Genomic DNA, 15,493 nt, shown 5'->3' on the forward strand with positions numbered 1-15,493 from the left:
TCAAGAATATCAGATCTGACGTATCAGGAGTTAATTATATCGAAGGTCATTTTACGAAGTATCCGATGTCTGAGATCACTTACCTGTAGCATACAACAAGAGGTCCGTCTTAACACACTCACCATTTTTACCCCGCGTCATTACAAACGTTTCATGCTTTGTACATGTGCAGTAGTTACAGATTGAATTAAAGCAAATTGCTTTTGATATTTTACAGCCAAATATGTTGGTGAATTTGTCATACTTTCCTCGCACGATTTCAACTTCCGTGCCTATGAGTACTTGTATCTTCAGCAACGCAAGAACAGCTAATGCGATCAAACATTTCATATTTCTGAACAAAAAGTCGGGAATTTTCTTTCTATAATTATTATTTTATCATAGAAAATTGATATTTATATCAATTTTCCATCCTTATGGCATGACGTCCTGCACTTTAATAAAATAAATGTTCCAATCAACAGGAGTTAGAGTTTTATTGCTTTTTGACAAATAAACACTGAAAATATTTACTTCCCACGCACTCAAAACGTGCGCACATGACGAAAAAAACTGCTTTGTTTCACTTTGTCATTCACACATAAAAAAGTACTTAGCAACTGGAAAAGCAGTGGCGCTTGAATTTTTAGTAGGTAAAAGTGAAAACAACCGAATATCACAAAATACAACTGTTATAATGTTGCCTCAAATAAGGAATGACAAAAGTTGCACTTTTTACAGATTTTCATTTCATCTCTTATCACTACTTAATGATTAATTATTATATTTATACCTTATAATCAGTGAATAATTTAACTTCCGTTATTTAATTGCAAAAGAAGTACATTACGCAGCAATCTTTCGTAGAGGTGATGGACAAAGCGCATTTACGTTCCACTTCGCAAACAAATAGCTAGATTGCAAAAAATATCACTTCTGCCCACGGCAAGTTATCGTAAAAAGCTGCTCGCTCAGGAAGCCAATCAAATTTCTGGAAATTAAAAATATCGTTTCTCGTGCATAAATAAAAAAAATAAATATATGTTATTTACCGGCTGGGAGGTCCGTACGGAAAAGTATTTTTAAGTACAGACCGATCAAAACGGTAAATAGCTTACTTATTTTTTTATTATGAAGAAATTTGCGTTGTAAAATGGCCGATGCAACTTCATTTGACACTAAAATTGGATTGTTTTCTACAAACTTCATTTAGTCTGGATAGTAAGGTTCAGTCTTACTATGATAACTTTCATCTAAATACACTTTGCTTTCTCGTTGAACAATTTACGTCGTTTTTAAATCATATTTGAACATTTACATTTCACTTCGTAAACAAATACATTGAAAAAATATCACTTTTGGCCCTATGGACAGATATCGCAAAAAGCTGTCCGCTGAGGGAGCCAATCAAATTGGTAGAAATGAGTTAGACTGCACCCACTGATATATATAAAGACTGGATAACGCAACCTAATTCTGCTGCTTAGAAAATTTTGAAGCCAACTTTTGATAGCAGCGGCCATATTGGACTATCCACTTCTAGTATATTTTTTATAATGAATTTTTATCAAATTTTGTATTCTTGTTCATTTCTCTTCCAGAAATCATGCCAAATCTTTTATTATGATATTTAAGCAACGTGAGAAGATTTCTATATGAATTTTAGCAAACATGAATTTTTGCTCAAAACCGTTCTATTGCAGTTAATCGTTATATTACTTTAAATAAATGAAAGTCTATAGGAGAAGCAAGCTTTGAAAATGGCTGTCAGTATTTAAGAGTCCATCTATGTTGATGATTTTCCTTTGTTAAACAAAAACATATATTACAGGGAAAATATTGAAGAAGATAGCTCTTTGATTGTGGGGCTTAGCCTCCCATTTTAATTTTTGAGAGGCTGCAGCTCCCTAAGGCCCCCTTTTCAGCTGCCCATGCTAAAAAATCAACTAAAGCTTTAATGAAATAAAAAATCGATAAAAAAATAAAAGCCCGATATGGTGTAGTTAGCCCGAAAATTTTTTCTTGTTATGCCAATTTTTTTACTCACGTACAACAAAACTAAACGATTTCCAAAAAAGTGATAATGATTTTAAAAATAAAACACAAAATAACACCAAAATATACATGGTGACCACGCCACTCTTAGTTTATATAGAGTGTAAGCCATAAAATACTTCCTGCACGAAAAACAATATTTTGTTTTCTGAACATTATTTCATATCTTCAGTTGGTTTTTGTCCTTAAATATCAATATATGGCGAGCGTCGCATAAGAACGTCCACCAGGGCTTAGTCGGTCAGCAAATGTTGTGAACGCTCGTCGTAGATAAAATTTGGAACCTTTAGGAGATCATGCGCAATTCATGTCGACGTAATTTTCTTCGTCTATCTTCTTTCCTCCTTTTGAATTGTTTACTCTAATGAATGTGTCATTGGCATAATAATGTCCCTCAGTATACAAAGTTTTTATCATAGCATCACGTGAAACTGTTGAAAGGTAGTTCTGGGGAGAAGGCTGGACGTAATGTTCGTTTGTCATATGTTCATTTGTGTTGTTTCCATAATAATGTCCCTCGGTAAACAGAGTCTTCATCGTAGGATCACGTGATTTTGCTGACAGATCTTTTTGAGGTGAAGGTTGGTCGTAATGTTCGTTTGCTTCATTAAGTATTTTGTGAAATCTGTATTTGGGAGAAGGAACGTTGATTTCTTCAGGAGCAATATAACCGAGCTCGCTTGGTTCTAGATTTTCACAGTGTGCTTTGCATTGTATGGCTTCAAAATTGTAGTAAGAGTCCTTGTTGTCCACTTTCCTCTCTTCATTCGACTGGGCATTGCATCCTCGGGGTACGGCGTAACCGTTGTTTGAAATGGTTGGTATCCCATCCTGCAACTCTTCGTCAGCAAATTTGGCTCTCCTCGCATTGTCCACGAGTAACTGGACATCCTCTTCCATTACACGGTCGTAATTCATTGATGGGTCAATTGTAACGTAATGATAAGGTTTAACTGCCTTCGATGTGTCTATACCCTGACCATAAGGGAAATCGGCAGTTTGAAGAGGAGTACTAGGTGATTTTGACAGCGCTTTGGTGAGTATACGTCGTTTTCTATCCATCGAATTGCTTACCTCCAATTCTTCAAGCGATTCTTCCATCTCCGAACAGTCCTTGGTTGATGGTGGTTTTTCAAAACTCTTAACGGGTCTATCCACGATGGTGTTGCTCGTTGAAGAAATGGGATCATCAGTCATAACCGGCCATATTTTATCAGAATATAATACTTTATGTAGTCCATTTCGTTTTTTGTCGTTTTGTGCTTTTTTTCCTGGATCATTTTGAGCTGTAATCAGTTGGTGGTTTTTTCTGTATAAAGGATTGGGGTGCATACACAGCATGTCTTCTTCCGAAGTCTCTGGTTCTTCAATGGTCTCTTGTGCATCTTGTGCATCTAAAATAAAAATATATTAATACAGCAGAGGCTTGCACTTCTGAAATCAAAAGGATCTTTAGTAGTTTACTTCAGAAAGTTTTAAGTCGAATTGAAACTATTGTGTTTGCTAGGAGTAGCTTGCAATCTCAATAATTGAGGGCGGGTAAATTCATACATGAATATTATAGCCCCTACAAAACAACTAATTTCAAAAAACTTAGGCTCGTTTCAAACGTCGAACTTTAATTTACTTTTATCTTTAATGCATTTGGCAAATGTAAAGTTACACGTTTGCAACGGCCTTAATACAACAAAACATGCATCTATGAAAATACCACACCACCACTAATTATGGATTTTGTGACACCACAGTGAGTCAGACATGAGATGGTGCTACTTTGTTGAAAGTCTAATGATTTTCAATCGTTGTAGATTCTGTATGACACCAAAGAAGTAGCGTAGCCAGTCCGCAAGTTTTGGTCTAGCTATCTAAATTTTAGATTTTTTTATTTTAGCCATCTATTGTTTTTGCAGTGAGTGAACACAAAAAAAAACTTGCATGGCGGGACCAAAACTTCAGGCTGGCTGTGTCAATGAGCCAAAGTACTTTTAATTTAGAAGAAAAACGTTTTAACGGCAGCCAAAAACTTTGATGTAAATATTTGAGTTGAGAAGCTTTCTAGCATTTGCTAAAGCAACAGCTGTAATGTGGAAACTTGTGTCTTCATGTTTTCACCACAGTAACCCTTAAAGAGCGTGCAACTAATCTTTTTAAAGTTTCATATTTAGTTAATTTCAATAATTACCTGTATTCACTTGTGTGCTAGCAGATTTCCTATGAAAAAAGAGCAATACATTGTCGATACCGTTACTCAGTTATAGTATATGTATTGTCATTTATCGAACTTACTTCAGTCTATTTCTATTCCATTTGAAAAACAAGCAGACAAGCACAACCAAGACGCAAATACCACCGGAAAGGCAGGCTGCTATTGCTGTCAACTTGTTTCTGTTTATACTGTTATTAGCTGCCCACGTTCTTTCGTCCTTTAAACAGAATTAAATGCAATATCTCATAATATGTAAGAACAATAATTTTTGTGCCATATTATTTGAATTTCTTTCGTCCACACAAATATTTTTGCAACATAGTATATATTTAATAGTGTTGTGACCAAGAACTACAATAATTCTTATTTTTTAACCTCGAAGCTTGCTACACATGTTACCCATCTTTTATTAATTTAAAGTTTTGCCAGACACATTGCTATCTCATTTCGTTATGTGATAGATATCGATGACGTCGTCACTTTTTGTACAGAATATTGAAGTTTATTATGCTAGGTTGTGTTGCATGCCATTTAAAGAAAATTTAATGCTGATTAACATTTATGTAGCAACCATGACCTAAACGTTTAAGGTTTTAAGTATAATTATTCCTAAATTATATTATGACGTCTTCATTAATTTTCTAATTATAATTGTGCATCAATTATAAAATCTATGGATTTCTAATAGAAATTTTAAAAGTACTCATTTTTTATACCATCAAAAAAATTCAAATTAAATTATCAAACAGTGCTTTACAAAAAAACGTTATTTTTACAATTATTTAACCTAAAGGTATCAATAATAAAATTCTCTTTAATATTTTACGTTATTTAGCCTCGGTGTATCAAAAAAATCATCATTTAGTTTTTATTAATCGATTGTAAAGACTAAGGTGCTTTTAATTTTGACAATGTACTTTTTAAAAATGACTATCGATGTCAAACGAGAAAAATATGCTAATTTTTACGCGACATCATAGTTACAAATCACTTAACAGTATGCTCAATATGAAATCATATCTTTATACTATGCAGTAAATATATATAGCAATGTGCATGTCAAAAAACTGTTCACATGCATCAGAGCTCAGGAATCTTATTGACCCAAATGTAGCCAATCATGATGAAACATTGTATTTAACGCAATTAACGTTCAAAAAATATTAAAAAGAAATTAACATAGATAACTCTTACTTCTCCTTTAACAGGACACAATAATTCACACAAACATAAGACTTACTTTCGAGGAAAATTATCATAAAAGCATTTACTATTCTGCAAGAACTTGATTAAAGAAATCGATCAAAAGATCAAACAATGCCCCAAAGTTAATGAGTCCCCTTCATTCTTGCAATGGAATTTATGATTTGGAGTGCAATTCTGACGATGGTGAATAATTATTTTTTCTCACTCAATTATATTTTTGTTTATACAGAATTTGCTTATTATACTTTGCTTGCATTATTTCTTTGTCTCGTCTAAGAAAATATGATTTAAAAGTGAAATTTGATTCACACTAAATCACTCTTGTTTTGCTAGAACCATGGTAAGTTTTAATTTTGGTAATATGTCCTGTTGGCAAATGAGAGATAAAAGTGGGCTCACCTGTCCATTTTAGTCAAAAAAGTATTTGAAAGCTGCAATCTGATTAAAGTTAATGCCGTAAAGGTTGGTCCAGCTACTTGTTCCACTTACTTTCAATGTACATGCTGTATAAAATTTGAAGTAACTCTTAAATATACCACATGCAAGCTTCCTATTTTTAGACCGCGATTGTTAGGTAAAAGTTGATTTACTTTTCAATAATGTTGAATATGACTCCACTTTGCAAATATATGACGTCATTAAACACGTGACCAAGACAATTGGATCTGTCAAAATTTTGAATCAACATAATTATAAGTAAAACCATTTTAGTGAGGTTACCTCATGAATAACTTGAGGATTTTACTAGCCTCCAGAGGCTTTCGAGTAAACATTTTATCACTAAGTAACCTCACTACCATGGGCTTACTTCATCATAGTCGAAATCATAGGATTACTTTATCATAGTAGATTGTCGAAATGCTTAAAGTGCTTATATATATTACGAATTTTAGCCCCCCTTTTTTATAAGCTTAATTGAAAACTTGGATTATTTAAAGAACTATGACATGTCGCTGGACTTAAACAGATAAATATAAGTTCCTTAATTTTGCCTCCAAAGTCGGGTACTATTTGCGAATTTTTTACGACGCCATATTGATACTTGTGACGTCGATAGTTCAACACATCTGTTTCCGTCAATATAATATTATATTATAGAAGGTGATTTTGTTGTCGTTTAAACGACTTCGCATATGACGATGAACCACTCGCAGGAGATGGTGATGAAGTGCATACTCCAGATGATCCCGATGGAATTCTCCCTGCGACATTAGAACAACGAAGTGATGGCGTAATTCCACTCGGTGAATGGTAAGTTGTTGTTTTTTCCTGTTTGTAATTTACATAAAGTTACTTTATAAACCACAATGCTCCCACGTTTCAGGTGTAATTGTCAATGCTGTCATACCGATTTGTTAAAAGGCGCATTAGAGTACAGATGCTGTAAGGAAATAGGACCAGCTTTGCAGAAAATGACATTCGATGGCAGCATTGAGAAAATATCATGCATAGCACAGCATGCCAAATTTGGGCCTTTAGTTCATGAGGCTGTCCTTGAAAACGTCGGGCCACTATTGAGAGATAGGAATGGACGTGCTTATCGCCGCCAAGCATCACAATCATTAAATATTTAAGATTGTAAATTGTATGAGAAACAATGTTATCATCAACATTGTTTCATCAACAATAATTAGTCCAACCTTTTTATTTACTTCAGGTACTTGAGAGCTGTGGCGTACAGATGGTTGATGCGATGGTTTTGTGGGTCTATGGATGGAAGATTACTTGGCCTTTACCTGCTTGTGTTTACCACTTTATTCGGAAAGCATATCCAAGTGGTAACACAAAAGGTTACATAACATCAGAGGGGCGATGATGGAAAGGTCTTTTAACTTGTGCACTGTAGAGACTGTTGACCTTCTTTGCTGAGTTTAGAATGGTCAGGAAATATGCCTAGATGAAAACCAAATAGGAGATACATGGATGCACTATATAAGTTGACATGCAGTTTAATGGTTTGACACAAGAGTAAACAATAAAAACATCACTTTTTTTCACATCTTCAATTAACTTTGACTGATAGCTTTCCCAATGCTTCAGAATAGCTGGAAACAAAAAGGTGCGTCGATGCACATGATAAGTGGACACACTATTTGCTGAGAGATTCATGTGCTTGAACATCAGCATGGCCTGACTTATACTGACACCAGACATCAAAGTACCAAAACTATTCATAATGTTTTCAGCTGGATATCTTCCCAAAACCATAGGTTGGCTTCTCCACATAAAGTTCTTTTCAACACATTTACCACAATTTTGCTCTACAATGGCCATCGAACCAATGTTTTTAATGTGTACTTTTGGATTTTCAGCCTTGCAGTTAAAGCAAAATTTTTCAAATAACTCAACCAATGAGATGTAAAATGCCATGAACATAGGTTGTTCATGCGAGCTTGCTCCTTCATCAATTCTGTAACACGATTAAGAAAATTCATTATTATGAAATACAACAGAGATCTAATTCTTTATAAGATAAAATACCTGACTGTATTACTTGTGGTATCTTCATCTAAATCTTCACTCTGACTAGACTCTTCGAAAGAGGAGTAGTCCATGTATGATTCTCCTTCGAAAAGCTCTTCAGCACTCCCCTGCATTTCATCGTCTATATTAATGCTGGTCACCACGGATGTATTACGATTTTCCCTGATTTCGCTTCGATATTCCTTTTGCAACTTCTGGGTCTTTTCTTCAAAGATGCTTTTGTCTTTTTATACCAGTTTAAAGTCTTTTGTAAAGATGTAAGTTTTTTCTTAAGACGATGGCACGATTTACACGGAGATTGGGATTCACAAATATCTTCACCAACTGCATGTAGTTCTTCTTTAAATGGCGAATCGTTTGCTTCCCCAGTGCATACTTCAACATGCTCAGCTCCATCACTAGTAGATGGTACTTCCTCATCGAGAGAACATGTTTCCTTCAGCGATGGCTTATGGAGAGTATGTCGAATAATCTACAAAACGAATCTACATATGAATAACGAATTTACATATAACAAAAGAAAAATTAACATAAACAAGCGTAAACTGACTTGTCTTCTCTTTCGATCGGTTATTTCGTCCTGTAATGGTTTAGGAATCCCAGCCACGTCAATGGTTGGGATAGCATCTTTCTTCAACCTTCTTTTGAGCTTGAATTGCACGCTCAAATTAAGGTCAAAACAAGAATCTTCAAAATAGGCAGAACACAGACACGAGGTAGAGGAAGCCTCAAAACCCGGTCTATGTTTACGCACAAAATTTACCCATTTTCTATCTCTTTGCGGCTCTGTTTCTTTTTTAGGAAACAGATGCATCGACATTCTTTCGGTTTTTGAATCATTGGCGCAACTAATTTGAATAGGTCCGCCAGCAACACAGCGTTTTCCTCCGCGTTTCTTATTAAGATTACTAGTAGAATACGCCATGTTGATATATGTGTTCAACTTTCTACGTCACAAGTCATTAGCATACCGATCAAAAAGTTCGCAAAAAAAAAATGCTGAAAATCGTGACTTTGAACGTCCGTAAAATCACTTTCAGCAATCCAATTTCAATTAAAATTGCAGATTTAAAATCACTGAAACAAGGTCTTTCAATTTAGCTAATAAAAAAGGGGGCTAAAATTCGTAATATAAACACTTTAAGTCAGTGCTTCACACAATGGAACGATGGTGTTTTTATGTTTTTGGGAATAGCTTGTAGTGAGTTTTATTATTTAAAGCTCAAAACTTTGGAATTTGTAGTACCTCATCTACCAGTACACAGATAGTACGACCTTTGAATTTGAATAGGTGAGTTCCAATTAGGTAAATACGTTATTATAGGAATTAATTTTTATTGAAAAAGTACTTTTCACAACGAAGAAAACTCTGTCGGATTGAAGTAACACTTCAGCATAAATACCTGAAAATTTAGATTTTTAGTATGTATTGTGACATCATTGATTGTGGAAGTTAGACATTAGAAACATCATAATATTTTGAGTGTGAAATCTGCTATCATTTTAAAAGTATTAATCGATAAAATTTTTATTAAAATACCAAAGTTTTCGTTTCACGGGCACTTTGACGAATCGCTTTCGTCTTTCCCAGAAAAAACTCGTTGAAAATTTTCTGCCTGATAGAGTCATTTCATCATTATTCTCAATAATTTAAGCTAAATCAATTTGTGAAACTCTTTTAAATCTCGAGAAAGATTATATACGCCATTATACATTTTGTGTTTTCAGTTGCCATATAAAAAAACATTAAAAGTTACCGATCAGTCTCCGACAGATCATTTCAATGTTGTTCTCAGTTGTGGGAGGCAAGGCATTGAGAATTATTGCAATGCTCTTAGCCAATCACAATCGAGATTTCAACATATTGTATAATGATAAATAATAGCGTTAATCTTGTGTATTATGGCTACTTCACTTACGTGAGAATGAAATTTCATTAAGATGCAGCGATTTTTTCCGTTTCCACAAGAGACACTAAGTTTCACTAACGAGTTGCTCAAAATTTGAACAGCATGTCCTTGAATCTATATGACATACATAATTCATAATTAGTTTTGTGATAAAAATGATGCGATTTATAATTAGTTTTGTGATAAAAATTGAGCCAACTGTTCTCGAAATGGAAGTAATATTGCACGTTCTATTTGCGCCGTAGCACGAGGCTGAAAATGAGTTTTTACCTCAGTAACACAAATGACTTCACTTTCACTCAACAAAAACAGTTTGATCCTGATGTAAAGTGTTTATTTTTAGAAGACACAGACCTCAACTTTGTAAGGCACGTTATTAAAAGATTTGGAAGGAACAATGGCTTCTACGAGGAATATGAGATGGCCAGTGGCATGCTGGGAAAATTTTAAAGCAATGTTCAGGGAAAATGGAAAATTTTTGATTTATAACCTTTTATAAGCTCTGAAAGGCTATTTCCTGCATTTTGGGGGTAAGATTTGACATAAATGCAGAAGCTAAAGAAATATGGAAAATTTAAATTTAGGTAGAACTAGTTAGTACTTAATTTAATAGGGTATTGGCTTTACTTGGTATTGGTATTGGTATTTTCAGTATTTTATATAAATTCTGTAGCAAAATAAAATCAGTCGACTATTATATTTGCAAAACATGTTTTATTTTTATTTTATACCAATCTTACTTAAACAAATTTTGGTTGAAATGCATGCACAATTAATGTTTGAATTGTCAGCTGAACGTACAATTAATTTCACAATATGTATCATGAGTTGTGCCCATATTAATCAAAAGATGTTCTTCTACAGCTTGTTTTCTGAAGTTGATGAAAGTTCAAACAATGTAATTGTTATTTCAATAACGATCAGTAGTTTCATACCACAGCCTTGCATGTTAATTCAGATGTGACACTTCCAACTGTTGTAATAATCTACTCCATATCCAAAGAAAATAAATTGTGCTTACATTTAATCATAATACAAAAGTAAAGATATATTAGTGTCAATCATGTTTTTAATAAAACAATCTCGTGTACGGTAGCAAGTTACGAGCATTTGCAAAAAACCATTGAAATTTTATAAAATCAATTTATCGCCTGTTTGCGCTCATCTATAAATGCGTATCTCCTTATCAGTTATCAGCCGAAATGACTGAATTATTTCAAATGCATCTTTCCCAACAATACAATTTCATTGCTCAAACTATTTGGCACCTATGTTGATTTCTACCCCTTCCCTCTGTTACTCCATGTTACGACACCACTGGAATAGGCTCCTCCCTTAATCATTTGCAAGAGCTTACCATGAGGATATCAAATTCCCTGCGTCGAGACTTGATCGGACATTGTTTGCATTGTTAGATTTCTATAGGCACAATTACAACTTCAAAAACCTTACCTTTAGTTTAATCATAGATTTTCCATAAGGGATGCTTGTAATAGAGTTCTGCGTTTCGTTTAGATAGCTCGAAATAGAGTGCCATTCTTGATCATTCTGAAACATTACTTTTGACTCTGACCAATTTAGATAACAAGCATTTTCGCCTGTCAATTCAGGGAAATAAAAACGAAAACAACTCTTCTTGCATGACTTTCTATTCAGATGCGCGACTAGCTTTTCAAAATGATAGCATCCTAAAAGGAACAAAAAATATTTCAATAAATAATAACTTAAAGAGCTCCGTCGTTATTCCATGTGGTCGGATGAATTATATGAAACTTTAGTGTGTAATGATACGTCATAAATTATACGCGTTATTACTGTCAAAAACATTACTTACACATGGACTCAACATAACGCAACAATACTTGTTGATTTACGTGAGGAACTTTTGCCAAGATCCCTTACTGCACGTAGCTATTACGTCATAAATTTTTATGTAAACCACAAAGAGTTTTTCAGAGTTCTCGATCATGTCATTTCTAAATAAAGGTTCTATTAAGCTAAGGGCAGAGACGTAACTAGAACGTTAATTGGGGGTGTATTCATATATTCAGTTGTGCCCTACTGATTTCTTTTGAAATTCAATTCACTTTCAAAAGAAATCAGTAGGGCACAACGGAATAGGTGAATATGCACCTCCAACCCCCCCAATTAACTTTTAAGTTAGGCCTCTGGCTAAGGGAAGTATCAAAAACCCGCGGAAAATTATCAGACTACAATTTTCAAAACCTCATACATGACACGTGTCGGCGGAAACACCAATTTACGTACATCTTTTCCATTTCTTTATATGCTATTTTTATGTACCCTCCAACTTAAAACAAAGTATTTTCAACTTGCTTTGCTTTACACAATATTTGAGTCCTTGATATCATATAATCACAGTGATGAATAGAAATTTTACTTTCTTCTCTATAGAAAGCCTATAGCTATATTAATACTTGCTTTAACTATTGCTGAAAACACAATCTATAGGTCAGAATTAAGCAGAATAATCAAAAATACGAAAGTCTATTGAAGTGTCAACGTATCATTTTGTTAATTTTTCCATACCGTAAAGACAATGCGTTTTGGTGATTTATATTTAAATGCATGCAAATTTACAAATGATAATGATTTCATGCACCGTTCAAAAAATATGCATATAGTGCATACAATGTAAGTAGAGTAATAAAATTTCAAAAGAAACGAAAGATAATTCAATTGCGTTTAGATTATTCTTCAGATTACTCTGCATAACGATTAAATTGTTTTATTAATGGTTTAACGACATTTCGGGGACCAACAACAGATCGGACCAAGTTTTGACTTATCCAAATATCTATTTATAAACATGATAATTGCCTTGAAAATTGAAATCTATACCCCCATGTAATATCTCATTAAAACAGTGTAACTTTTTCAGCCCAGCATGTTTGTTTTTTGTGATCATGTGATTGTATTTTACATTTCTTACATATTTGATTATTTGATTATAGCAAACATCAATTAAAGATTCAATCAAACATTCGTCCAGAGACAAAGTCCTGGAATCTTTTCATTGAGAACTGATAAATGCGCTGTCATTACTATTGCGACATCAAACATCACATTGGATATACAAAATGGAAATCCATTTTATGTTAATTTTTGTTAATTTTATGTTTATGTTTTACCACATATTGAAAGTCTTATCAGACAGCAAGTACGAATCACGAGACATTTAAGTAAAATAGAAGAAAAGCGGATAGATATTGCCTCTAGGGTGTGGGCAGGGCCAAAAAACTCTCGATATTTGAAAGGGAAAAGGTGCAGCAAGGCCCAAAAAACTCTCGATGTTTGAAAGGGAAAAGGTACATATTTTTTATAGAAGCCAAAAATACGTTTGTTATCATAAAAGTGACCATAGCCTCGACAAAATTGAATCCTCGTCGTTTCCAAGGGTTTGTCACTGACTGTCGGCGCTATTGAAAGTGATACCGTGTGGGCTGAGGTTAACTAACAATAACTGGTGTTGTCAGTGCTGTAAATATCTTACTCCAGAGTGCGTTCGCTAGTGCCGTTTTACAGGGATGAAATTTTCAAAAAAATTAGCCATTGCTAGACGAATAGTAACTATTTAACACTCTACAGTTTGATTTAGTTGGTCGATAAACAAGCTTATGATTCCTTGTCGATTTATGTAAATCAAGTATTCCATTTGTTTATTTACAAATCCGGTGAAATTTCTCTCTTTTTACAAAAATTCTTCTAGCTTTGTACATTCCCTAACTGACAAAATTGGATTCGTAATTGTGATCTAATTTCGCCTTTTGATAGCATTTGACTAGACATATATTTAATAACATGCATGGATGATTTATGGAATAAAACAGTTTGACCATATTTTTCTTACCAAATGCTTTCACAAGGTCTTCGTCTTTAGAACATTTTCCGACCAGATCAGGAAAAACGAGAAATGTGCCACGGTTAGGACATCGGCATACACGGCAGGAATTGTCCGAACATTTAGCATTTCGCCTTTCACATTGCTCCATAGTGCATCTGCTTTGTTTTGAATCGCATTCGATGTTCCTAAACTCGTCGTCAATGCCTCTTTGCAAATCGTATCCGTCCGACGAACTGACAGCAAAAGAAACTCGTATTTGTGAGGATATACATAATAAAAAAACGAAGTTCTGTGAGCCAAATGACATTTTAATTCATATAGCATTCGCCTACAAGAGTTGCTTGCTTGTCAAAATGATTTAAGAATCTTTCTGTTGAATTCAAAGCAATTTTAAAAAACACCAAAAATGCTACTCGACACTTTTTAGTAGAGTTCATAAATAAGCGTGATCCATGTGCTTTTGCGGAAGCCTTATTTTGGAATTGACAAGAAGTCAATGTCGACTTATAAATGCTAAACGACATCCTTTAATTTGTCTTGTGATAAGAATAGTTTTGCTTTCGTAAATTTCAAGTGGCGAAACGAAGCACAAAGCAAGGTCACGGAAGCACTTTTGTGTCTTTTGTACTTTGAACAGTACGCCGACAAATATTCAAAAGAGTCAAATAGCTGTACACAATAATGGGCATTGTGAGCAGTCTACTTTTATTATGATTTTAGTTTCAGTTCCCTATCATGAAATCTTCATCATTATCGATGTCTTAGGCGATGTAAATTATGTAATATTCTAATATTAGAACACTTGTGAGTCACGGAGTTTACTGCTTGTGTTTTAGAGTGGATTGTGTCGAGTCCTCTAAGACAAACTATAAGTGTTGCGTCTAGTGATGCATCGAGTGACTGACAATAATACAAATGACATGACACAAATAATCTATTTCCAAAAGTACTTAAGAATTTTCAGGCGTAAGTATTTGTCATTCAGCAATGTTATCCCCGCTTCGTCCACATATGGGCAAGTGCCTTCGTGAATAAGACAGTCAAGTTTTTCTGAAAGTACACATCAGGCGTAATTTTATGGAAGGAATTTTGCCGAGTCTTTAGTATTCCATCTGCCTTCACTATAAGTGACGAGGATGTTCCACTTTGTGGGACCCTCATACGTCGAAATCGACGGAGTCCATTATTATTATTATTATTACTGGGTATCCTCATCAATTTGACGATCATATTTTCCAGACATTTAAAAAGAGGCATACTCATATGGTGTTTCTCTGTAAAAATTGGAGATTGATTTCTTTGCTGCAGAACTTTTTCCCGCGCCAGGCAATGTTTGGGTAATATTTTATAAAGAAACTGCTCTTACTGTTCCTATAATAACAGGTAAAGATTTCACATCTTTTTGCTTCGTGGTATCCACAGGAAAAAAATCTTTCAAACAAAATATTTTCTTCTGCCTGTCTTGTTATGTAAGAGGTTGTTCGTCGCTTCTCAATGGTTGATCGTTTAAACTTTCCAATGAAACTGCTCTTCTTTCATTAGCTGAAGCTTTTTATTCCGGTGGCAAAAATTGTTTAGAAGATCTAAATAATGGAATTGGCTTACTCGGAGTTATTTTAGACATTTCAGCAGATCTAACTGGTGGAATTGGTTTGTTCTCTGTGATCGTGGTTGTTCCATCCTGTAACTGCTATTGTGGCGAGAATCTCTCGTCCATACGTAGTTTTAAAAGAGATTTGACTCGTTTCCAATCCCTGTGGTTTTGGTAGCTCAACAGGTAGAGCTAGT

At 34.3% G+C, this 15,493-nt stretch overlaps 1 protein-coding gene across 3 annotated transcripts; it reads right to left on the minus strand.

Moving 5' to 3' along the window:
* Nucleotides 1–1,979: 1,979 nt before the first annotated feature.
* LOC124434765 lies at nt 1,980–14,224 on the minus strand. Of its 3 annotated transcripts, none has more exons than XM_046984667.1 (6): nt 13,712–14,224; nt 11,293–11,528; nt 9,850–9,954; nt 4,321–4,457; nt 4,217–4,245; nt 1,980–3,419 (listed from the first exon to the last, which is right to left on the minus strand). In XM_046984667.1, exons 1-6 carry the CDS (start codon nt 14,010–14,012, stop codon nt 2,329–2,331), a joined length of 1,899 nt encoding a protein of 632 aa, XP_046840623.1. In that variant the 5' UTR covers nt 14,013–14,224; the 3' UTR covers nt 1,980–2,328. The 3 variants fall into 3 exon arrangements, with proteins under 3 accessions (XP_046840623.1, XP_046840622.1, XP_046840624.1); XM_046984666.1 differs by having other exon boundaries at nt 1,980–3,428; XM_046984668.1 differs by lacking the exon at nt 13,712–14,224 and adding an exon at nt 11,675–11,752 and having other exon boundaries at nt 1,980–3,428.
* Between the last annotated feature and the right edge of the window lie 1,269 nt (nt 14,225–15,493).

The sequence above is a fragment of the Xenia sp. Carnegie-2017 genome, unplaced genomic scaffold (assembly GCF_021976095.1).
Source record: "Xenia sp. Carnegie-2017 unplaced genomic scaffold, XeniaSp_v1 HiC_scaffold_14, whole genome shotgun sequence".
In the NCBI taxonomy this organism is placed as follows: Eukaryota; Metazoa; Cnidaria; class Anthozoa; order Malacalcyonacea; family Xeniidae; genus Xenia; species Xenia sp. Carnegie-2017.